The sequence below is a fragment of the Amborella trichopoda genome, chromosome 3 (genome assembly GCF_054954075.1).
Source record: "Amborella trichopoda isolate Santa Cruz 75 chromosome 3, AtrichopodaSantaCruz75HAP2 v2.0, whole genome shotgun sequence".
In the NCBI taxonomy this organism is placed as follows: domain Eukaryota; kingdom Viridiplantae; phylum Streptophyta; class Magnoliopsida; order Amborellales; family Amborellaceae; genus Amborella; species Amborella trichopoda.
In genome coordinates, this window is record NC_142338.1 from 38,526,608 (window position 1) to 38,553,734 (window position 27,127).

Below are 27,127 nucleotides of genomic sequence, written 5' to 3' on the forward strand. Positions count from 1 at the left end.
GTCACCCCTATGTTTCCCTTTCATGTAAATTAATTTTTACATTGGAAACTAGTAAGTCCTTAACAAAAAAAGTAGCTGAATGAAAAAAGACGCACATAATAGAAATTGACGTTAATCGTCATAAATGCTCCATTTTTTAGCAACGTTGAACACGAAACCCAGACAAAATATTCCAGATCCTACAAAGACAATGATTCGAACAAATTGAGATGAAAGAAACAATACCGACACCATCCTATGCCATAGAAAAAACCACGTAATTCCTAACAATGACCCCAACAAAGTCCCAACCAAAACTTGGCTGATGGTGTGAAAACGTTGTGAAACCCGTAGCCACGACTGCGAAATAACACCAGCAAATACAAATTAGAAAAGGAAACCTTTCTCATTAACTAGATGTCAAATTTCCAGAAAAGTTCAACTTACATCAATAGAGATATTAACTGTCTTCCAACTGAAAGTGAAAAGAATGGATTACGAGTAAGACGTGGAATTACTCACAAGATACCAACCACAAGTGAGGGCCAATGTTCCAACAGTCATGGTGATAGCATTAATTCCCAGCCCGTTAACCACTGTTCAGAAGGGGAAAAAAACAAAGGAGCCAGAAACAGTTATATTATACAGGTTGAGATAGTATTTTACACAAAAGGAATATCAACATTCAACAGTAGCACAGTGAAACTAGAAGGCAAATGAACATTTTGAGAATGTTTAAGAGGGGACTCTTCGAGTGAAATTGTGCAGTTCTTTTCCCAGAATGAATTGGTGCTTTGGGGGTATTGTGTGTGAGTGAGTGCGCGCATGAGAGAGAGAGAGAGAGATTCTTCAGTGAAAAAAAAATATATCAGTCCTATTCTTGATGAAGTAATATCCGGCCTTAGAGTGCATTCCAGATACTAATAGAAACATTATCGAACTGAGCATAATGCACCAGAAAATGATATCGAAACCAGAAGTCCAAACCACTATGTTCAATCCTTACAAGCTTAAAAACAAATTAATGCAATAAATGCTTGAAATTCTAAGACACTTCTCATTCTGACAATAAATGAGACTACAGACTTTAATATAACAAAGAGAACACCCAATGGAACTAAATCATATCCATGGTTTATAACATACAACACCTACAGGAAAATATGCTATAAGGTCTACATTTAAATGAGTATATAACTGAATCTGAAAAGATAATTGACATTAGCAATTAGTATTCAATTAAGATAACTAGTAGAGGATTCTTAAAAGCCACTATACTGTTGAATTACAGACATTGAGTCAAAAACAAAGAACTATGAGTCAAATGATATATGTATTCTAATATTTGAAAAATCTTTATAGTCACAGCAGAGTGCATACGTCATAAAGATCAAGAATCTTGAGATCAATGAGAAGAAATGAAATCCATGCTAGTCCATTTCCATTCAGCACCAAACTACCAGATCAAAGAGATGATAAATATGGATATGCTAGCTTTTTAAGTTTCTAGTCACCCCTATTACATCAGTTTTACCTCAAATCTATCAAATGTGACTCTCTCCAGCCCTGCATACAACATTCCCCAATATAATGCTACCCAAAGAAACATCAAGATGTTCATCGATAACCTATAAGTTGAAACCCATACGAACATGACAATGTGTTCACTTCTATATTTTGCAAAAGCAGTTCTCTCTAAAATCTAGTATAGTATAATATTCTCAGGCATGCTAGGTCCAAGTAAGCATCTAGCTAAAGAAACTCTCTATTGATAGGTCGTGTAATGAACGCATCGCTCAAAGTGTCTAATGAAGAAGCATATTCCAAACATGGATTCTAGCATGACTTGATGATTTTTGCAAGACATCAGACTTGGTAGTGGTTTCCCTAGAGTACTATTAACAGACATGCAGCACTGATGAATGATTATGGATACAAGAGCAGATATAGGGCATTGGTCAAAGAAGGATGAGGACCTTCAACTTTCCCTAAATCACATTACCTAAATCCACCCCAAGCCCAAATAAAGGAGGTGGGTTAAGTTAACTAGGCAGCCAACATAAAATTTTGCCAAAACTTTCGTATACGTTTGATATCTTAGGTCAATAATCCAAGAAAATGGAGAGATTGTGAAGATGTCGCCCATAGAATTAGAGCTGGGTGGACAAAGTGGAGATATGCCACCAGAGTTTTATGTGATTGTCGCATACCAATGAAACTGAAGAGGAAGTTCTATAGGACAACTGTGAGACCAGCTTTACTTTATGAGGCCGAATATTGGGCAGTCAATAAACAATATATTCATAGGATGAGTATAGCTGAGATGAGGATGTTGCGATGGATGAGTAGCAAGACAAGAGGGGATAGAATTTGAAATGAATATACTAAGGAGAATTTAGGTGTGGCTCCAATAAGCAATAAGATGAGAAAAAATAGATCTAGATGGGCTGGCCATGTGCAGCAGCACCGACTAAATACGATACCAGTTAGGAAGTGCTCAAAGTGGAAGGCTCAAAAAGGGCAAGGGGTAGGCCCAAAAGAGCATGGTTAGAAGTAATGAGAAAAGATGTGCAGACTTATGGCCTCATTGAGGTATAGTCCTTGATAGAACATAATGGCAAGCCAAAATTCGTATAGCCAACCACAACTAGTTGGGAAAATATTATGATGATGATGATGATGATGATGATGATGGCAGACATGGGGCAGAGGCTAAATTCCATTGTCCAAACTTGATGGACAATTTTCTATATGCTCAGGCACAGAATGTTGTACACAAAAAAGTTGAGTTACCATCACTGGGATATAAAAATACATATCACATAAATATCCTCAATCAAGATGAGATATCTTATGTGCAAATATACTCAAATACTTGCTCTCTTGTATTAGATAGTCTATGATGATGAAAGAGAATTTACATAAAAGCTGAGGGTGGATTTCATTCGACCAAAGTCCAGATTGATAATTAAATCAGGGATACACTATATTATAGAAAGATACAGGACATTGACGGCATCAAGTAATTATTCTCTCTTATGTAAAGGATAACCTACTTCAACATGCTCAGTCATATCATGGAACATGGAGTGGTAGCCAAGGAATGTTATATCTATGAAACCATAATCCTTAAATCGTACAATAGATCTCAAAGCCAAAAACATAAGGCTGATCCATTGCCAATGTTCATTGACTCACATTGGATTTAGACACTGTCATGATCTTGGCTTAATTTGGTATCAGAGCCAACCCTAAACAGAAAACCTTCTAAGTTTTATTCTAAGGAAATTATTACTTTGAGAAATACTCTATTAGGCAAAAACCTAATTAAATTTACCATTAGAGAAAGTTGGTCCGAGAGTTGAGGCTAAGAGCACCCAGTTGAGAGACCGTTAAGGCCAAGAGAGCCGCTGAGGTCAAAAAGACGTAAGAGGTAGCTAGAAAGCACTCATCCACAACCTAATAATGGAAAATTTCATTAGGAATCTATCTAGTAAAGCGTTACCTCAAAATAATAATATTCTTAAAATAAAAAACAAGGAAGAAATTCTTATTGATAATATAGAAAACCAATTACAAAATTGGACCATACCAAAGGTACCTATATCTAATTTATACCAAGTAGGATCTTTTGATTTAAAAATAGGTTATGCAATTAAAACTGTAGAACAATCTTTATCAATAACTAGTACTCAAGAAAACTTTCAATTATTATCAAATAAAATTATACAAGTACATAAGAATAAAAATTATAACTATTTACATATAGGACTTATCCAAGTAGCTATTAAACCATTAGCAAGATTAGGACTCAATAATTCAATCTTAGTATGTCTTAGAGATACTAGACATAATAAATTTAATGATTCCTTATTAGGAATAGTAGAATCTAGCTTATGCAGTGGACCGATGTATTTTAGCTGTTTCCCTAATTACTCAGTTTCATTAAATGATCCAAATATACTAAATGTCTTAACACTAAATGTAAAAACTCAAGGATTTGATATGATCCCAAGATCACAAAATATAGCAATAATATATAGAATATATTATAAAGTTATGAATACTTAATGTCCTAAGGTAGTACAAATGGATACCAAAGGAAGAACTATTTTATTTCAAACTAATATAGAAAAATCCAACACTATAATACCAAAAACAATAAAATGGTCAGAAATTATATTACCTGAATCTTGGTCAATTCAGAATGAAAATATCCATCATCAAATACCTTCAAATAACATTCTTGATAAAATAATTGAACACATAGATGGTAATATAGAAATAAAATTTGCAGGATCCAATAAAATATTAAAATTTAAAAATGAAGATGAATTGGATACACCTAAGATAAAATTGGAACCATCAAGATATTCACTCTCTTCTGCATCTAGTTCATCATTGAAACCTCAATTGCAAGGAACAATACGAACTAGGGAAAACATTGTAATACCCCAATATAAACCAATGCAAAAAGAAGCCAAAGGAGAGTCAGAATTTTCTGATTCAGAAATGGATTTTCATGTATTAGTATTAGAAGAACAAAAAATAGATATAGCTTATATAGAAGCAGACTATTTATCAGATGAAAATAAAGAAATAAGACAATGGTATCTTAAAAGATTTGAACCAAGATTAGTAGAACTATTTCATAAAAAATACAATAAATTTTTGAAACAAGAAAAACAAAACAAAGGATTTTTCATATCGTTAAGAGAATTATTAGAAGAAAGAAAAATTCCAATTCTTAACTTTGAAATACATACATTAGAAAGTCAATATAGGAATTATGATACAATAGAAGGAAATAAAATTACTAGTGTACATCCCCCAGAAAGAAGTTTAATTATCAAAGAAAAAGAAACTGATAATACTCCTACATTAGAAACAAAGGCTACTCCATATAAAATGACCTCTGGAGAAAGAGTTCATAGAACAGAATTGATCCCACATATTATAGAACAAAATAATTATACTAATTTATATATGCAATCTATTGGAAGGCAAACCTTAAGAATAGAAAATATGCTCAGACCAGTTCCAATCCAAGAATCACAAAAATCAGTATTATTTAAACTACCACCTACATTAAACAAAGAAACATTCCATATAGGTGACAATAATAAAACCCTAATGGATCAACTAATATCTAAATTATCTAAACTTGATATAAAAGACAATACTAAAGATATAAAAGGTAAATTAAAAATTCAAGAATCTGAAACATTAACTCTTCAAGAAGAAGAACCTATAATAAATGATACTATAGAAAATATGGAAATAGCATTTACTGAAAGTAGCAAAAATAACCAATTTATTAACAGAATATCATATGGAAGAAATTGAAGACCAGCTACAGCTAGACCATATCACCCAAGTCCAACTCCTGTAGATATCCAATTTGAAGAAGATCTCATATCTCATACAACTTCTTATTCAGGAAGAACCATAGTAAATTGGAATATAGATGGTATGTCTGAACATCAGATTTTAGACACCATGAAACATATGACCATGTATGCCTCGGCATACCATCTATATTCCAATATACTATGGTTCTTCCTTAATAAGAAGTTGTATGAGATATGAGATCTTCTTCAAATTGGATATCTACAGGAGTTGGACGTGGGTGATATGGTCTAGCTGTAGCTGGTCTCCAATTTCTTCCATATGATATTCTGTTAATAAATTGGTTATTTTTGCTACTTTCAGTAAATGCTATTTCCATATTTTCTATAGTATCATTTATTATAGGTTCTTCTTCTTGAAGAGTTAATGTTTCAGATTCTTGAATTTTTAATTTACCTTTTATATCTTTAGTATTATCTTTTATGTCAAGTTTAGATAATTTAGATATTAGTTGATCCATTAGGGTTTTATTATTGTCACCTATATGGAATGTTTCTTTGTTTAATGTAGGTGGTAGTTTAAATAATACTGATTTTTGTGATTCTTGGATTGGAACTGGTCTGAGCATATTTTCTATTCTTAAAGTTTGCCTTCCAATAGATTGCATATATAAATTAGTATAATTATTTTGTTCTATAATATGTGGGATCAATTTTGTTCTATGAACTCTCTCCAGAAGTCATTTTATATAGAGTAGCCTTAGTTTCTAATGTAGGAGTATTATCAGTTTCTTTTCCTTTGATAATTAAACTTCTTTCTGGGGGATGTACACTAGTAATTTTATTTCCTTCTATTGTATCATAATTCTTATATTGACTTTCTAATGTATATATTTCAAAGTTAAGAATTGGAATTTTTCTTTCTTCTAATAATTCTCTTAACCATATGAAAAATCCTTTGCTTTGTTTTTCTTGTTTCAAAAATTTATTGTATTTTTTATGAAATAGTTCTACTAATCTTAGTTCAAATCTTTTAAGATACCATTGTCTTATTTCTTTATTTTCATCTGATAAATAGTCTGCTTCTATATAAGCTATATCTATTTTTTGTTCTTCTAATACTAATACATGAAAATCCATTTCTGAATCAGAAAATTTTGACTCTCCTTTGGCTTCTTTTTGCATTGGTTTATATTGGGGTATTACAATGTTTTCCCTAGTTCGTATTGTTCCTTGCAATTGAGGTTTCAATGATGAACTAGATGCAGAAGAGAGTGAATATCTTGACGGTTCCAATTTTATCTTAGGTGTATCCAATTCATCTTCATTTTTAGATTTTCATATTTTATTGGATCCTGCAAATTTTATTTCTATATTACCATCTATGTGTTCAATTATTTTATCAAGAATGTTATTTGAAGGTATTTGATGATGGATATTTTCATTCTGAATTGACCAAGATTCAGGTAATATAATTTCTGACCATTTTATTGTTTTTGGTATTATAGTGTTGGATTTTTCTATATTAGTTTGAAATAAAATAGTTCTTCCTTTGGTATCCATTTGTACTACCTTAGGACATTAAGTATTCATAACTTTATAATATATTCTATATATTATTGCTATATTTTGTGATCCTGGGATCATATCAAATCCTTGAGTTTTTACATTTAGTGTTAAGACATTTAGTATATTTGGATCATTTAATGAAACTGAGTAATTAGGGAAACAGTTAAAATACATCGGTCCACTGCATAAGCTAGATTCTACTATTCCTAATAAGGAATCATTAAATTTATTATGTCTAGTATCTCTAAGACATACTAAGATTGAATTATTGAGTCCTAATCTTGCTAATGGTTTAATAGCTACTTGGATAAGTCCTATATGTAAATAGTTATAATTTTTATTCTTATGTACTTGTATAATTTTATTTGATAATAATTGAAAGTTTTCTTGAGTACTAGTTACTGATAAAGATTGTTCTACAGTTTTAATTGCATAACCTATTTTTAAATCAAAAGATCCTACTTGGTATAAATTACATATTGGTATGGTCCAATTTTGTAATTGGTTTTCTATATTATCAATAAGAATTTTTTCCTTGTTTTTTATTTTAAGAATATTATTATTTTGAGGTAACGCTTTATTAGATAGATTCCTAATGAAATTTTCCAGTATTAGGTTGTGGATGAGTGCTTTCTAGCTACCTCTTATGTCTTTTTGACCTCAGCGGCTCTCCTGGCCTTAACGGTCTCTCGACTGGGTGTTCTTAGCCTCAACTCTCGGACCCAACTTTCTCTAATGGTAAATTTAATTAGGTTTCTGCCTAATAGAGTATTTCTCAAAGTAATAATTTCCTTAGAATAAAACTTCGAAGGTTTTCTGTTCAGGGTTGGCTCTGATACCAAATTAAGCCAAGATCATCCCTAATATTTGCATTAAGCTAACAGTCTAAAATAACCTAAATATAATAATATATTAATAATTATAACTAATGAAAATGGAGATATATCTATTAACAACCAAGTAGTATAAGAGGATTCATACACTTTAATGCTGAAAACAATTCTAAATTGCATTATCAAACATAATGATTAATAATACAGACTAGACTTGACTAAACATGCTGTATTCAGTCTATATTACAAAAAGACAGTATGGACAAATACATATAACATACTGTATAATCAGACTTTCTTACAACTGATAACAGACACATGGAAAGAAAGAAGAAAAGAAAGAAGGGCTTACTGTTTACAGATGCAGTAACTGCAAAAAGCCTTCCACTGACTGGGACAATAACTTGGGAGACTATCCCAATTACAATCACATATATTTTAAAAATTGGGCATATCTAATAATGAAGCATCTCATATTTGGGCACCCAACCTGTTCGGGCTACTATATTTATTGAATGTTGAACATAATGAAAACCACAATTTAGAGTCAAGGCTAACTTATTAAAGGATATGATGAACAACAGCCACAAGAAAACTCTATGCAAACTGAAAAAGACTGGCTCACAGTTTGAAATATATGAGAAATGTCTAGGCTGGCAAGGGTCAGATTGATGAGTCCTGTAAACAACTAGATGCATGTCATGGTCAGGACACCATCACTCTCCAGAGAAAAGCTCATCACTACCATTCCTCTTCATATGATGTTTGCTTCACATTAAGCACCAAGGAAGTTTCAATTTTCTTACATATAGTTTATGTGTGATAAAAGCAACCATGGACAACTGCTACTTCTCATTCGAGACAGTATGGATAAGTTCGTATATCTTTCATCTGAAATTCCTGCTTCTGTGTTTACTAGCTTCTCACTCTCCCCATGTAATCATGAAAGATACAGCTACACCATTTTTTCAAAAGCCACGTCTTATTTATGAGAAAGTGGTACATATTGGATAATATAGGGGGCTGCAGAAAGAATGTACCTATCCAGGCCAAAGGAGGCGTAGGAGCCAGTTTGGAGTGCCCACTTATTTAGATATGTTTCCATTTCTCTGGCCCCTCGTAAGTAGTCAAAACAAATGTTAGGTCCCATCCAGCTATTCAAGACTGAGCTCCATTTCTTGCTCAGCTTACTCGAAAAGAGCAGTTATCTCTGCCATGCCCAAGAAAAACCTTATTTTATCCTATCTCAATAGGTAAATTGAGTGGGCATTTGCATTTGTCCAACCAATAGCAAGGAGATATTAATGGTGGATATGGGCGCAGGATATCGAGCAACAATCATAGAACATCAATTTTCCCAAAACATTACAGCAATGTCATGATGTAAGTCACATGAACTGATAACTATGTATAGAATAGTACATGAATCTTGATATGACATCTTCATCGGCCACACTTCAGTTTTTGCGAGTTTCCCAGCTATGCATTCACCTCTTTTTGTTTCTCGCCCTCGCTCTCACTCGGATGCATGTCTCCACGCCTTTTATAACTCCGAATTGATGGAAGAGAACCACAGATACACACAGGAGTGGAGACAAACAATCCATTCAGTTTTATTGGGCACGAGATGTTCTTGCAAGAATGAGTTTGTGAATTCCGCAGGTCGGTTTAGTTGACCTTCTTAGACCACCAGGTATATATGAATACTGGGGGATATCCACCAACTCCTAACGGTCGTCTGGCAGATCCGATCAAGTATTCAACATGATTCCTCTCGAGGAAATTAACCCCGCCTCACTCATTTTAAGAGAAGGAAAATGCGCCTCGATGAGAGACTGCAATTGATCCAAATAGCGAGGGGGTGATCCGATCCAATTCTTTCCTCTGAGTTTCGATCCTCTTTTCTTGCTTGAATTCTCCCCTTTTGTGTTTGGGGGTTATGGAATTTCCTAGGGTTTTAACGGACACCACAGGAAAAACTGTCGATAAAAGGATGGCAATCGTTAAAAGCTGCAAGGGCTCCATTGGTAAAATAAATCAAAAGGCATTACACCTGAACAAAAGAATAAAAAAGAAAAAGAAAATTAAGGACATGGTGAAAGCCCCGAAAGGGTAGAATAAAAATAAAACTGCCAAGGAGTAGTTGTGGCTATAGAGTGCAGTGCTAGACTACAGTCCCGAGGAGATGAATCCCTGGATTTTTGTCTCTTGAAGAGCCTTTTGTTGCCCTAAATAAAAGATAGGAAGAAATAAATCAAAACAATGGCCCACCAAGTGCAACCCACCAGGACGATCAGCCAAATAAACACCTGACACAAGGAATCATTAGAACTAGGTATGATCGGTGAAAGCAACCTTAGATCAAGCCCAAAATTTGTAGATCCCTTTGAGATGAGAGAGGGAGCCCAAGGCTAGAGACAAGGAAAATCCAAGCTAGTTATATGCTCAAGTTGATAATTGGACAGCCCCGACGAGAGAACGATCGAACCATGGTCAAAGCGGCGCAAAACTGTAAACTGAGTGTTCTAAATTTTAATCTAAGGTACCCCAAGGTTACCCTCCAAAAATCAGGCCAATCTGCTATCAAATGACAAGATATGACTCTACAAAGTTAAAAGTACAGAGTGAGCACCCAAATCAACCCTCAATATACAAAGGAGACCTATGAAATCCGTGTCCTGATCCGAAACATTTATGATAGGAAGGAAATATGATAAAAAGACAAAATCCCAAATTTGAGCTTAAACGGAGGTTGGATGACTTAAGATATGTCCATTCGGATCTCCCTCTTAGGGGTATAGGGTGGGTGCCACCGCCTAAATGGCCCAAATTGACAAAAGAGCCTCAAGAAATCCATTGTCGAATTTGCTGAAACACTTCCAAAAGAAAGGCCCAGTGCTCTGAAGCTTAAGCTTCAAATTCGAGGACAATCCAATGTTGGGAAGTTCCATTTTGAAAGAAATGTTTCACATACCACCACACGTTTCCACTTAGTGCGTAGTGTGACCATGGTCTAGCAATGGGGAACCAAGTTTTAGCAAAATTCAAGTTTTCTCCCTCCCAAAGATATGACCATAACTCACAATTTCCATGGCAAATGCGCAGAAATTTTGATATGTTGCTCCCCTCTCAGTAAGTTTTCCTCTCAGTAAGCTTTACAGGGACAATCCTCACTCCATCCCCTTCACATCAATGTAAGTGCCTAGGATTTCTAAAACGGTTTGGGGGTTAGATCATAGAGAGAAGATGTGCCTAAAACAAGCCCAAATGATTTGATAATAACTCCATTAGTTTTGGGATTTTTTTTTCCCAAATCACTACTCAAATATGTTAAAAATGACTCCACACAAATCTTGGTAGTTGATCATTGAATGTCAGGTATTAACGGGTGAATTTGCAAGAATTCCAAAGAAGTATAGGGGGTTTTCAAAAGCTTGTTGCCAAATTCATAAAATGATCATAACTCCTCCCATCTTTGGAGTTTTTTACCTAAATTTGTCACAAAATGATCATTGCAACTTTTTCCACAAAATTCAGGAGAAATTTTGGGCAAAAATGCATCAAACATATGGGGAATTTGATGGTGACATGAGAGGCTTCTCAAGGGTAGAATCATGATATTTCCCAACTTTTGCGCTTACAAAATGGCCATTTTTCCTCTAGCCCGAGTTAGTTTCTGATTATTCACCCATCTATGGGGCCGAACATTGATTTTCCACACATGTTTTCTATGGGTTCTATATAAACCCATAAAACCAATATGAAAGGGGTTGGCGAGAAACCTGGAGTGAAAAATTAAGAAACCCAATTTCTCTTCTACCCTGACGCAAGTGTGAGAAACAATCAAGGTTCCAAAATACCCTTAATCAAATACCCAAAGACAAAAAATTACCAAAAGATCCCAAAAATTCTCAAAATTCTCAATTTACAAATATCCAAATTTTAGTGATGAAAAAGTCGGCCGCCCTGCAGCCTAGGCGGCTCGGCCAACAAACCGCCTAGGCATGCTCAAGGTAGGCACCTAGGCGGGTCTGGGTGCCAGCCTAGTGCCACCCCTTAAAGTAAATAAATAAATCCGCCCTAACAAAACAAAAATTTAGGCCCATTACTCTCTCTCTCTCTGGCCCATGTGCTTTCTCTACAAATGAGAAGAAGAAGAAAATGGCCTCCAAGTGCTCGATGCGTGGCCTCACACACATATAGAGAAAGATACACATGGACCCATATGCTCCCTTTTTATATGTAAGAAAAAGAAAAAGAAGAACATGACCTCCAAAGTTCGATGCGAGGTCCCTCGCTCTCAGAGTCTCTCGCTCTCTGTCGAGACATTAGAAGAAGAAAAAGAAGAATGTCCTCCAAGGGTTCGAGATCTCTCTCTCTCAGAAATACAGATCCAAAAGAAAGAAAAAAAAGGAGGATGATATTTAAGAATTTCATGCGAGGCCTCATGCAGACACATACACACACACACACACACACATTCATGGAACATATGCGTCCGACGCCAACACCCTGCCCTTACGACCGCCCAGGTATCTAAGTGCCTGCCTAGGCGGCTGCCTCCGCCTATGAACATTGCCAAATTCCAAATATCCAAATTAACCACAAATTCTCGGCAAAACAACTAGAAACTAGACTCAAAAACGCATTTTTAGTGGATACAACCTTTCGTATCGAGGGTATCCATGGGACGTTGGTCTAAGAGGATTAGCTACATTGATCTAGGAGTACAATGAACCCACCAAATTATAAGTACTTTCATACTTGAATAAAATTGAGGAATTTGTTCTTTCTTGTGTGCTTTCTCTAGTTTATTTGCCTTTAAATTGAAGTTACATAAATCACAAAAACTAAAATCACACACACAGACACATAATAGGGCATAGTTTGGAATATTTTGGGATTTTTTGGTAATTTTTGGTCCTTGGAGTAATTTTTGAAATCGGGTATTTTGGTAGGGTAATTTGGACCTCGATTTGTTTCTCATTCTAGCATTAGGGTAGGTGAACGATTGGGTCACTACGTTTCTCACTCTACATTTATCTCTCTAAACCATCCAACCCCTCACAAATGGCAGTTTATGGGTTTATATAAAATTCATAAGAAACAAAGTGGAAAATCAATGTTGGGCCCCATAGATGAGTGAAATCAAACACTGGCTCGTGATACCGGAAAATTGACCATCTTGTGAGGTCAAAACATGAGACATATCATGAAAAGTCCTCAAGAAGCCTCTTTCTGATGCCACCATCCATTTCCCACCAAGTCGATGCATTTTTTAGCCGTTTTATTCAAATTTTCTTTCGAATGTTGTGGAGAAAGTTGCCATGATCATGTGGTGATAAATTTGAATAAAAAACTCGAAAGATTAGGAGAACTACGACTATTTTATGGATTTGGCAACAAGCTTTTTAAGAAAACCGCATGCTTCTTTTGAGTTCTTGCAAATTTAGCTGTTATTGTCCATTGTTCGATTATCAACCACCAAAATTTTGTGAGGAAACATATTTACCACATTTAAAAAGTGATTTGGATCAAAAACTCCCAAAATTAATCCGATTCCTAAATTGTTTTGGAAACCTTTGACATCTTATATTGGTATAAACGGGACTGAGTGAGGAACTTCCCTGCAAAATTTGAGCTCAAAGTGTCCCACAGATTGTGAGATATGGATCTGAGAGTGGACCTGCGACACATGATTCCACTTTCAACCACTTACTTTTTCCTTCGATCTACCCACGATCCACCCACGATCCATGTTGAGAACAACATCGATATATACATGAATGGAAAGTGGATTGACAGAATAACAACATATCAAAATTTGTGCTTATCCATTGGGATTGTGATTTATGACCATGTCTTTGAGAGGGAGAAAACTTCATTGTTGGTGGAACTGATTCCCCATTGCTAGACCACTCCAACACTATGTACTTTTCACAAAAGTTTGGTGGTCCATAAAACTTTGCTTTAAAAGCCGCATTTCCCGATATCGAATGAACCCCAATTTGAAACTTAAGCTTTTGACCATTATGTTGTTCTTCTTTAGAGTTTTGGCACATTCAATGACATATTTCTTGGGGCCCTTTTGCAAATTGCAAATCTGTACCCTAGAGAAAGAGATACAAAAAGTCAAATCTAAGTCATCCAACCTCCAATTGAACAAAAATTTTGAATTTTTACCTTTTGTCATAATTTATTTCCATCATTAAAGTTTTGGACCATTTGACCTCAGATTTCATAGGGCTCTTTTGTAAATTAAGGAACGTTTTGGGCACTCAATCTGTACTTTCAACTTTGTAGGGCTACATCTTGGTCATCTGATATCGAATGGGCCTGATTCATGGAGGGCAACCTCAATGTGCCTTAGATTAAAGTTCAAAACCCTCGGATTACAATTTTGAGCAGGTTTAACAAAGGTTTGACCATGTTCTCTTCTGGATTGTCCGCTCACCAGATTGGGCATGCAACTAGCTTGGTTTTCGTCAACTTTAGCCGGGGGTTTCCTCTCACCATCTTGAAAAGGATAGGTAAACTTTGGGCTTGATTTAAGGCCATTTTCACTCACTATACCCAGTTCCGATGATTCCGATAGTACTCTGACAGTTATTGTGCCAATTGTTTATTTGACAGATCGCCATAGTAAGTTGCACTTAGCGAGCCGTCATTTTGACTTATTTCACCATCCCTATTATTCAAGGCAACAAAGGGCCCTTCAAAAGGTCTAAAATCTGGAGTTTCATCTCCTCGAGACCGTAGTCCAGTACAGTGTTCCATAGCTGCAACAACTACCACTTGGTGATTTTACTTTGCATCAAAACACCCCCAAACACTCTCGAATGAATGGCTTTGTCAAGGGATATTGCAAGAGACTACAAGGCCAAAATAAAACGACTTCATTCTCCCATTTAGGGCTCGCAATAGGCAGGGCCTAGGTCTTATCAGCCCTGGCCCTAGCCCAGCCTTAGTCTCTATAAGGCTGGCTCGACCCCAGAACAAGCCAAAGAGGCTTGGTCTGGACGATTCAAAGTGAGGAAGAAAAAAAGAAACAGAAGGAAAAACAAGGTCGGGGAAGGCTGGCCCTCGCCCAGCCCTGTGGCCCAGGCACTAGTTTTTAAGGGCCCGGATGACTGAGCTGGGCCAGGCCAACTGGCCCCACTCCCATTTCTTTCAAATACAAGTTGGTTGGTCTCCATACTGCAAGGTTCTGTAACTCTGAACCTAATGGCACAATGAAAAAGTCAAAAGAATGCAATTCCTACTGGTTCTTGCATTTTAACTTATATGTATCGCATGGAAGACAAATCAAGAAGCTCCTGGTTCAAATATTTCCAGACGCAATGCAGATCGTATCTGAAGTTACATTTTAACCCGTTATGCATGTTTGCTCATACAAGTTCATTGCATTCCCTGTATCCTACCTATATTCAAATGTCCCTCTCAAACAACATTAAGCATGAGACTTGAAAAAGCAAAAGAAAAAATACGGCATAATCAACAACCCAGATTATGCTGATTTCAAGTCCAAGAATGATTATCGCATGACGTTCATATATTTTTAAGGTAAATTTCATAGAAAAAGGGAAGCAACAACCAAGATTAACCACTATATTGTCTCCATGACATCAATAACTCCAGCTAATTGTAAACCAAAGTGTTTTTGAGTAATTCTCTCTTTGTAGAGACAATTAGAGGATTTACACTGGAAACTTATGGAACAAGCACAAATGAACACCTAAAACTTTTTTACCTGACTGCTAGTTCCAATCATATGACATATTCATCTAAACAGGAAGAACCATATGTAAAGAGTTTTGATACTCATTGCAGCCCAGGCAACACTGAATACCGAGTTACATAAAAAATCAAACAAACCTATTCCATCCTGCACATGGAATCCAAAAGCCCATGATTTATGAATAGTATAACAAACTACTTCGCATCATTCACAGAACACTCAGAAAAAGCAACCACCAAGAAAATGAGACACGACAATTTTGGTCATGTCAAACTTCCATAAGCGAAACCAAAGATGACTTCTGATGAAATGCATGACAAGAACAAAGATTGAAAAAGAAAATAAAAGAATAGAAAACAAATACAGTACAGAAGTAATTGCAAATTTAATATGTCCATCAATAGTTGAAATTACAAAGATCACTAGTTTTGTTACATCAAGAGAAAAAGGAAAAAATATTATTGGACTTCTGGACTCGAAGTTACATAGGTATTGATGACACAAATACCAGAATTGAGGATAAGACATAGCACATAGTTATTGTGATCAGGATCGGGATCAGATCCAAGACCGGATCGGATCAGATCGGGATCACAGTCATGGCAAGTAGAAAGCTCCACATGGTAGGGATTGTGGTCCACGCAATATAGGGATCTCAATCCCAATATGTGGGAGAGCACAATCCAAACTAAATCAGGAATGAATGATAAATTATATGGGAACGATCTCCATTAGGTAAAAACTTGAGGCCATATGCTGCTATATTTATATCTACTAAACAAAACTATATAATATATGGGATTGTATACAATGAGACCATTCATCTTTGATACAAAGTAGTCACAATTACTTACAACCATCCGATGTGAAATTTGATAGCTTGGATGTGTCACAAAGTTCGAAAAATTTCTTTTGAAGTTTGAGATTTGCCAATGGAATAATTGCAGCCACCCAATTTCACATCCAATGGTCAAGATTAATGTGACCACCTTGTACCAAAGATAAATGGTCTCATTCTATACTTTCCCATAATATATACTATACTAATATTACATAATGCTATAGTATACCACAATGCTATACTATACTCCATTGCCATACTATAATATTTGATTATCTGGATCCCCTGTAACACAGGATCTCGATCTCTAATAGGAAGGACTAAGATTCCAATTTTTAAAAATTGCGGAAGAGAGATACCCTTCCCCGGAGGATAGAAGCAAGATTCCAGAGTGGCATTGACCCCTATGTAGGGCGATTCTGTAAGATAGAACATTTATCAAAATCAAGGACATGGATATGGACAAGAGTACCCTGTCCGACACATTACTAAACTCATACTAACCTCATATCATAGTCTCCATATTACATCCAATATATAGTGAGAAGTATCATTATACATACTCAAGCATCCTAGGCGTATGGAGCATCACATGTTGAATTATTAATCGATTCTCAAAATAACAGATAATTCATCCTTATACAAAAATAAACAAATAAATAAATTTGCAATAAAATGCAGCAGGAAATGAGAGATGAAAGCCCTATTTGGACACAATAAATTCTAGAAACACTTGCAATTAGTCCACCCATTTACCACTGCTATTCACAAGAGAGCCTATTTTTTGTAACCTCACTTATCTACAAAATGCCAACATGCCCATTAAACTAAACACCACACCAAAAAAAAAAAAAAAGAGAGAGAGCAAAGAAAAACCTGATTTCTTGCATTCCCAAAAAAGATTTCACGATTGCTTGTAAAGGTAAGCACGGCTATTTCTATGATATGACTATTAGCAAGCCCAAATGTGGCCTAAGGAACTCTTGTGAGTGAGTGTGTGTGTGTATGAGAGAGAGAGAGAGACACCTACATGAGAGAACACAAAAATTGGTAATAAATGAAATGGATTGGGCATGTGAAGATGGCATTCCAGGGTCAACACGTGAAGCAGAGGAAGGACGCTGCTGGTTTAGTAGACGTTTTAAAGCCATGGAGATCATCGAGTTAATGACAGAACCCATTGCAGCCCACATCACTTCTCCATCATGTTTCCAAATAACGGCAACACCAAAAAGTGAGAATACCAACCACTTGCTCTGCAATCCATTATCGTAATTACTGTCAATAAGGAAATTGACCACCCATGAATAGATATTTCAATTATACATTCTTAAATGTATGCATGTGTTATGACTAGGAATTTCTCCACACCCAAACAGTCATGGAATTCTATGCATGTATATATGTATATATGATAGTAGGATAGGAAAGAAATAGTAGAAAAACTGATTTATGTGAGTTTAGTGTGGTGCTTGCAGGCTCCTACTCCCACACCTCAGATCTGTGATCTGCCTCATGCCTAAATTCATAAATAGAAAAACATAAACCTACATTGATGTATTAAGAAAGTTAAAATATTTTAGAACAGAAAGAATGGTATCAACTAGTACAATGTCCACAATGCTTTAAATAACATAAAGTCGAAAACATTCCCATCAATAATGATAACTGTGGAGATTCTGAAAACCAGCTAGACAGCGGTTAATAATGCCAGTCATCATTTCATTTATTTTAAAATTTAAGCTTTAGAACTGGTAAAAAACGAACTGTGCCTGAAACATCATACAGAGGATCACTCGAGCAATTTTTGGTTCATTTTGCATGTGATAAACAAATAATCACAACTAAATACCGCTGTGGGCGAGACTCTCTCATATGAACTTTTATTGGTTAGTAATATGTTACTCTCTCCAAACTTGCCGGAAAAGGCCAATAAAATTTACTAGCTCAAAAAGAAACAACTTTTTCCTTTACCTTTTATGATGAAAAGGGCACTATTTCATCCAATGTTACGAGAGTATATATAAGATGATCTCAAGCGAAAAACATTAGATATTAAGAGCACAACTCAAGTAAATGCACAGTTATTAGAGTCAATGGGATAAGATCCCTGGCAGTTATCACCAGTTCAGGCACTCGAATTACCAAAGAGACACACGGTCTAGTTGGCCTTCCTAAGGACATGGTGAAACTTGCAGTCATTCAATCAGTATTCTCAAAAAGTCTCCTCCATAATCTACACCATACTTCAAGAATATAGCACCTCATGGTTTGCGAAACTAGTTACACTAAAGAAGTCACCATCCAATCATAATGGATCAGCAGAGTACTGATATGAATCCCTTTGGATTGTGCATATCTAGGACTCCCAGAACTTAGAGAAATTTATAAATATTAAGATTAATCCTATTCAAGGAATTTGAGTTTAGAAAAAAAATATAAAATGATTTGGATTCAATTGGTGAATAAAAATATGATTTTATGAAGAGTTATTATCAGGTTTAAAGAGGAGTAAGCATATAGCATTCACACTCTAGTACCTACGGGTAGGTTACAAAAAATCGACTTTTTGCTCCATATGCGTGTGTTGCATGCGTGAGCCGATGCACATGTATGGGAGTGAGTAACTCTAAGAGCATCACAAATGTTCTAGCAGACTTTCTTTCTAGTATTTTCCTTTTGAACTGTTAAACTGTTTTCATTCATTTAAAAAGAATGCAAAAAGTACACTTTCAAGTACGAAATCAAGTCACCGTACAAGAGATCATCAAAGATCTTTACTAATAGGAACTTAGATATTCTGCATATGCTTCTTTGCTAGATTCTCTCCAAATATGTCTCCGATTAAATCCTAATTTACTAGAGCGATCCCGTATTTCCTCCAAATTAATGTTACAAAGCAGCCACGGGCCTCGACCTTGGCCGAAGAGATGACATTGTGTTAAAACCACCCTCCATAAAAACTCACTCTTTCTTTCAAGTAATTATTTACTTTCCCGCTGTTAGAATTCAAATGTTAAAATTCCATCAACAAAAGAAAGATGATCGAGAAATATATCAGCATATACTAAAAAATGATCAATAATATCCGGATGCCGCACCTCCAATGATGCATGCTACTTCCCACAGGACCAAGCTAGATTTCTAAATGTTAGTTGAAAAGAATAGTATCTTATTAGCTCCCCTTTGGAGATGAACCCACTGAGCGTTCACCTAGAGCACAAATTATCATGAAATGCTTTTCACGTGACTTTGTAAGATAGAAGCATGTCTACGTGGATTTTGTATTTAACATGTTTTGGTCTTACTTATGACCAGCATGAAACTCGAATGAAAGGCATCATTATGTAGCAGAATACCTATATCCTGATAATTATGAATCCTAAAAGTATAGAACTCGGAAATATTGGGGCTCCACAAAAAACATTTGAGGTCACAAGATGTTTACTAATTTTTCAATGATTTAAAGGGTTATTTCTTCACATACACATGACAGGAATTCTGTCATAATCGTGAAAAATTTTATATTTTTTTTCTCGCAAAGTTTTCTCAGCTTCCACTTGGTAAAATCTAATCTTACATTCTTAGCAAGCTCAGGAACAAGTCCCATTTGCTTGGATAGTCTTCATCAACTTGCAGAGTCTGAAAATATGTATTACACTTAGCTATTAATCTATTCCCACAATAAAATAATTAAAGACATAATGGAGGAATAACAATCAGGGAGTGCTAGATAGCCTGATAGAGATAGAACTGATAACGGCTAACACGGTTTCACTTTTGGGGATCGCAACCCATGAGGACCCCAACGTCATTTTAAGAAAGAAAGGGGACCTATGACATTATTTAAAAGAGCATTTACAAGGTGACATTACATGGCTAAGTGTTAGTAACAATAGTATAATGACTTGAGGGGCGTCATTGGGCGTTCCAAGAGAGAAACTGGAAGAGTAGAGAGTCTCTTGAGAGAGACACATCGAAGAACACGGAACGGCAAGTGAGAGAAATAGCAAGAGGAAGTGCGGCAAGTATTTATGAAAGAGAGAGCCCCAAACCAGTCATGGCTCTTCTTGGCCTTAGATCTCAGTTTAGAGATTTGGTGATTGTTTTCTTGTTTTCATTGCAGTTGTTGTTCCCACTTCTTTGTCCGCACACACAAAGTGTTTGAGATTCAGTTTCAAGGTCACACATGAGACTCTGTTATCCGCATGGTAGCAAGAGGGTGTTTCATAGCTACACTCAAAGCCCAATTAAACAGCTGTCACAAATTCTAGCATATAAATTTTTAGACTGGATATCCAGTTGAAAGCAAAGATTGAGATGAAAAAAAAGCCAATCTCAACAACATTAAATTAAACTCCTTAACAACCACAGAAAAGAAGCCTCATCATAGAAACACTCTCCGCACCGCATCAAAGTGTAACTACCAACCCAACCCAAAGAAAAACACAATTTTCAGATAAAGAGCAAACAAAAACAATAATCTACTAACCGAACTGTTTACGGCCGATTCCCATCTATCAATCCAAGCAGCTTTTCTGGTACCCAGTGACCCATGGTTTAACATAGCCTCTGTTTCCATGTACCCTCCATCCATGCTCTCATTGCTTCTACAAACCTCACTCCCACTCATCATAGGCTTAATAACTGGACCAAGAACACCAATATTTGCAACACCAGAGAAATTCAAAGCCCTTCTTGAAGTCAAAGGCCCTGATTCTCCTATGGGTTTAAGGTAAACTGAACTGGGTTTCAACCTACAAAGAGTCAATGACTCTCTTATGGGTTTATTGTAAACTGAATTGGGTTTCAGGATCTCAGCTTGGAAGGACCAAATATGGTGGGTTTTGGGGTCAGCATGAAGAGTTTGAGAGATGAGGAGGGCCATGGTAGAGAAAGAAAATGTGGGTTATAGGGAAGAGAGAGAAAGAGATGTCTTGGAGCGCTGGAATCATTGCGGTTTTGGAATTTTGGAGTGATGATATGCAGGCGTTGGATTTTCATAAGATTGGGGATGAATGTAAATAACCGATCCTTTTCTGCTCAATAATGAGAGTGGGTAAGCTGACAGAGTGAGAAGGGCGAACCGAATCAAGCATCTGACGCCCCGAATCAAGCATCGGAACCCACTCAAAACAAAAAGAAAAGCGTTGTATGCGTCCGTGGATGTATTTCTACATTCCCCCGAGGCATATTCCATCCATTCGACGATGATATAAATTGATGGCCCTCCCATAAAAGCAAAATCACTAGCTCAAATATTCCACTTTTTTCCCACCTCCTCATTATTCATCTCCAGGATCATATATTCTTTAAAAGTGGGTCAAATATATTTTTAAAAGGAAAATTGTTTCATTCAGCCTGGACTGCATCTAGAAAATTAAAGCATCCATCTTAAAAATAGATACAAGTAGGTGTTTCATCGAAAACAATGGAAATTAACGGTCCAAATGTTTTCTTACTGGAATTATTATTTTTAGTTTTTAAAATTTATTTATTTTTTTCATATTCATGACCTCCATGTTAGAGATTACATATTCTTATAAATTAAATCTAAAACAATGGAAATTAACGGTCCAAATGTTTTCTTACTGGAATTATTATTTTTAGTTTTTAAAATTTATTTATTTTTTTCATATTCATGACCTCCATGTTAGAGATTACATATTCTTATAAATTAAATCTTAAAATCCATCTAAAAAATAGATTTATTAATAGGCCCATATTTCTATATAGAAACCGCGTCTTTTTCAAAATGGATTACTAAGGCCTTTTATTTTTACTTATGAGTCCAGAGATTCATACAAACCGTGTCCAATACAAAAAGAGCAAGAAGATAGAAAGCACTTAAAAGTTTTAGAGTATTTTTGGTCAATTACCAAATAGGGAGTCATTTGTCCGAAATTACGAGTATGACCTTTTCTTTTCTTTTCTTTTTTTTTTTTTTTTTTTATTTATTTATTAATAAGTTGGTCTCATGTAGGCAATGCAAAACCACCCCTCTAAGAGCTTTCTCTGCTATTCGCCTAGGAGCTCTCTCCTCTCTTTAAACCCATTGTCCTCTCTGTCACTCCCCTGCACTCTCTATCTGCAAACCCCTCGACCCCCAAATCTCTCTCTCTCCTGCACTCTCTTTGCAAATCCTTCTCCCCCATATCTCTTTTTATCTCTCGCGCTTTCTTGCTACTCTCTCTGAAAAAGCATTCTAGAAAAGATTCTCTCTCCTACACTATCTCTTTACAAATCCCTCTCTCCCCATATCTCTAGCTCTTTCTTGCAACTGTCTCCTTCTAAAAAAGCTCTCCACTACACTCTTCTCTGGTCTAATGTTGCTCTAACTTTTGAAATAACTCACTCTAAAACTCCACTTCAAAAAGCCCATTCAAACTTTGATTCATTGAGGTTGATATCAGAGAGAGGAACCTAAACAGAGGGAAATTTTGGAAAGAGGATAGAAATCATCAGAGCAATTGAAGGGGTTTTCATGGAAGAAACATGGTTATTACAAAATGCAAATGACCCATTGCCGCCTCTCTCTCTCTAGCTCTCTCTCTATTTTACATGGGTATTGGAAGCCTTTTACAGTTCATCCTCTCTCTACTCTATCTTCTTGCTTCTCTCTCCCATGAGTGTATAAAATAATAATCCCCCATTCAATGTTTGCATTCAGAGACGGGGGGGGGCTTAGGGGAAAAAAAAGTCTATGGCGTGAGAGTTGGTATTCGTAATTTTGGACAAATGAGATACCAAATAGTAATTGACTCCCCTTACTAATGTCCATACATAATTTGCTCTAAAACTTATAGCCAACACTCAAGTTTAGAGAGGGAGAGGGAGAGGGGGCGGGGTGGGGCGGGGCGGGGCGGGGCGTGGTGGGGTGGGGTGGGAGAGAGAGGAAGTGGAAAAGAAAAAGTAAATGTTACAGCATGGTTTTTAAGAAGGACACGATTTCTATGTGTCCATATAAAAATGAGTCACCTCTTAAAATCTATTTTTGAGATGGATTTTTTACTTAATTGTTAAGGACATGTAATCCCTAATATAGAGATCATGAATATGAATAAATAAATAAATTTTTAAAATTAAAAATAATAATTCTATTAAAAAAACCTTATGACCGTTAGTTTCAATTAATACCTTGGGACCACATATTGTAGAACTGCGGTTCAGCATGCATGAAACAAATTTTCTCATCTAGAAAGTACTTTAGCATCGAAACTATCAAATAATTTTTTGATATTTAGAAATAATTTTTATTTTCTTCTAAATATTTAAAATACTGAAACTTAAATATCTCTAACTTTATAAATCTATTTTATAAATTAAAATATTAAGAGACTCATAAAAATTTAAATAATTAATCTAAAAATCATAAAATCTCAAAATAATTGAAACTAAATAATTTTGATGGGAATCGGATCCGACAATGCCTAGGAACTATGAAATCGCTAGAGCACTCCACTTCCTAATGTGGACTATAATCCACATTTTTTTCTCAAATTGACCCAACGGTTCCCATGACCCATAGACCACCGCAGGGGTTCATGATTGAGCCGTCAAAGTCAATCAATAGGCAAGGGGACACGATCCTAGTCTATGGACTATAGGTTTTCCTTATATAGGAGCTAAGGTTACCGAGACCTGATACAACCTATGCTCTATGGTACATAGGAGTAATCTCCTGCACATGTACATGTTTCCCCCTGAAACGTTGTTCTTGTTCCTAGTACGGTTATCATATGTACATATCGTATGATGGTTCAGTGATTAGGCTTTGGCCCTTATCTATAAAAGCCAGCCATTACACATAAGGGTCACATAGTTCTTCGGCTCACTCATCTAGACAACTCCAACATCACAATGGATGACCCACAAAACCCATATCGGTTTAGTTTTATACCCAAGTAGCATGAGTTTTGCAACTCGACTGACCTAGCGTGTCAAGCCAAGTTTGAGAAACGACAAATGACATTTGCCTAGTATAGTCCACTAAGAACAGTACTCCCACTAAGTTTATGTTCTATTATATCAGGATATTAGTTACAAGCTCTCATAAAGCATTAATGGCCACAGACACCCAACATCTTCTACTTGGCATTTGAGGGTCTTACAATCTCTCTTCCTCACATTCTCATCCCTCAATTGCAATCACTCTCTCAAGCATTTCTCACTTATTCTCTGTCATTGTATTAACCCTGGCGAGCTCTTTCGTCATCAATCTTTTACAAATGATTTATGGATGCAGCTTCTAAGGGAGTTGTGAAGCATCTTTCTCTATGCTACTCGGATTACATCACGAACGTGGTCGTAGCCTATCTTTTCATGTCGCATCGCGAATCAAGGACTCCTTGTTATTGAAAATCATCACATACCCTCATCGCATAAGGTCGTATCATACAAATAACACCATATATCTGGATTTCTTGGGTGGACAACATTATAGTGTGTTGTTTCAGTTGGCCCCCGGAACATAGGCAGGTACTCCTACTGGAATGTTAAGCTATCTGGATATTTCATAATATGATACCTGTATTTCTGAATATCCAAGCAACTAAAACTAATCGTGGGATTATAAATAGCTCCCACTCAAACATAATGCATAAAAAAATATTATCTCAGCATTCCCATGCCTATATCATTAGGTAGTATAGCAAGCCTTATACCAAATAGTAACTCAATGCTTGTTTGATTTCACAAAATGCAAAAACTATTTTTTTGAACTACAAAGGTTCAACCACGTCAGTCTCTTGGTTGCAAATCCATACAAACCAAGTTATTTTATCAACACTACAAATGTTAAGGAAGTCTAGCAAGATGGCCATCCTATGACATACCCTATGATTCGTGATCTTAGATAATCGAAGATTCAAAAGAACTAACAAAATGTCACATAATCGGTACTATGAAAACATGTGTATTTAAAAACATTGTATAAATAAAAGATACTTTCTCACATGTATATAAAATATTTTCAAAACATAATGTTTTTCTTTACATAAAAAACTCTTGACTTGTTATATTTTTAAAAAAGATTTTCTATAAATACTTAGTGGACCTAGCAAGACTATGGGATTTTTTCAAAACTATATCCATAGATCTAGGTTTTTCAACATAAAAGGTCCAATTTGATTTTCAAAAGAACATTCTTAGCTTTTAAAAAGAATAAAAAACATACACTTTTAATTACTTGCCAAGTTATGTTATAGCCATAAAACAAATCATAAAGTCTATCCATAATTTTTATCTAAACAAAACACAACTAAAAAAGTGTTTATAAAAAATTGACAAATATCCAAAATACACATATTTTTCTTGAAAAATATTTAGAGTCTTTAACATGAGATCTTCATCACATGCAAGACACCATTATCACCAGACATTATTTAGAGGATGGTCAGCAAGACCAAGTTCCATCAAAACACTTCTTTCGTGCTACATATTTGAATGAGCCATACCCATCTTTTGTGTTTGATACTTAGGTACATGGACCTTGATCAGACCACTTCTCCTTGTGTTTTGTGACCTTAAATAGTTTACACACAAGCATAAGGAGGCATAGAAACAAAGGGTATTAAAAAATGGGTTCTTTCAAATTTGTTAGCAATTATCAACTAATGTCCATATACTTCATACATATTTATAAACAAACAACCAAGATACAATAAAAAAAAGTATAATGGACATAAAAGAAAGTAATGAATCATCTTTCTATGTATGCCCTTACCATGTAAAAATGGATTTCACACCTCAAAATCATAGTGTCATACTTGGGCTTTCTTAATCCTTTCTTTTGTTTACTAACGAACTTTTGTGATCTTAGAAGAACACACAATTGATGGAGAATCTATTGGTCATTGGTTTTACATTTCAACGAAGAGTCAATCTCTTCGGCCCTTGGATTCTCCCTTTCTCACACCATGACAAAATTTTCTCGTTCGTCCTATCATTCTAAAGATCAAAATTTTGATTCTCCCACTGATCTTTAGAGTTTTTATGCTGCCTCCAAGTCTCATTTACATATCCATTCATTATGAAGAGAAACCAAGATGGTTTTACATGTATTGTGTTTCTTTTATGTTATTTAGTTCCCACATTTAACACCCTTCATATAGAGTGTCATATCTCCAGTAGATGCCTCATTCTTGGTTGAAGGAATTCCAGGAAGCCAAGACCTTAGAAAACTTAGATTATAAGCCTAAACCTTTCCTAGACCAACCCCTAACCAAAACTCTGAAATTTTCCTTGCTGAGAATCTATCTTTTGGCCTAAACCTAGATTAGGGACCATACTAGTGCCATACACCCGCAGGCCACCATTCTTCAAACACCATAGTCCATCCCATGAACTATAGAAGTTAATAAACTCCCCCATTTAAAACCCAATTAATTTAGTTCAACTAGCTTGTTCCACTAAACCCCCTTAAACCTTCCTAAATAATCACATAAACCTTCAAATTTAAATCTAAACTTTATTAAAACCTTCTAAAACAAGTCTAAACCTATTTAAAGGGCCTAAACCCACCTAAAACTTACCAACTAAACTTGGGCCAATACCTTTGACCTTAGGTCAAACAACCTTTATGACCTTTAATCCTCCTAATTCAAACCCATTACACCACCCAAATGCACCTAAAACAGCTCATTTACAAATTGAAAATATCCCAACGAATATGACAAGACGGGTGACACGAAACTGCAAAATTGTGGGCTCCACCATATCTATGTAACACCTATTTACACATATGTAATACTGTGTTTCGCAAGAGATCTATGGCCCAGATTGAGCCTCTACTTGCAAGAGCCGTTATCTAGGTATTAGC

At 35.7% G+C, this 27,127-nt stretch overlaps 1 protein-coding gene across 2 annotated transcripts; it reads right to left on the reverse strand.

Annotated features, from left to right (window-relative positions):
- Positions 1 to 96: 96 nt before the first annotated feature.
- Positions 97 to 21,617, reverse strand: LOC18422516 (lipid phosphate phosphatase epsilon 1, chloroplastic). 2 transcript variants are annotated; one of them, XM_011625243.3, is made up of 4 exons: positions 20,801 to 21,617; positions 17,339 to 17,564; positions 502 to 575; positions 97 to 339 (listed from the first exon to the last, which is right to left on the reverse strand). In XM_011625243.3, the coding sequence occupies exons 1-4, from the start codon at positions 21,194 to 21,196 to the stop codon at positions 112 to 114; spliced, it is 924 nt and encodes a 307-aa protein (XP_011623545.1). In that variant the 5' UTR covers positions 21,197 to 21,617; the 3' UTR covers positions 97 to 111. The 2 variants fall into 2 exon arrangements, with proteins under 2 accessions (XP_011623545.1, XP_088716655.1); XM_088860529.1 differs by lacking the exons at positions 97 to 339; positions 502 to 575 and adding an exon at positions 8,770 to 9,708 and having other exon boundaries at positions 20,801 to 21,497.
- Between the last annotated feature and the right edge of the window lie 5,510 nt (positions 21,618 to 27,127).

Excerpts from the sequence above, each read along its gene's own strand:
- LOC18422516 (XM_011625243.3), bottom strand. The coding sequence starts at position 21,196 with ATGGCCCTCCTCATCTCTCAAACTCTTCATGCTGACCCCAAAACCCAC. Across the intron at positions 17,565-20,800 it reads AATCGGCCGTAAACAGTTCG|AGCAAGTGGTTGGTATTCTC; the intron begins GTTAGTAGATTA and ends AATGGATTGCAG. Across the intron at positions 340-501 it reads TCACTTGTGGTTGGTATCTT|TCGTGGCTACGGGTTTCACA; the intron begins GTGAGTAATTCC and ends GTTATTTCGCAG.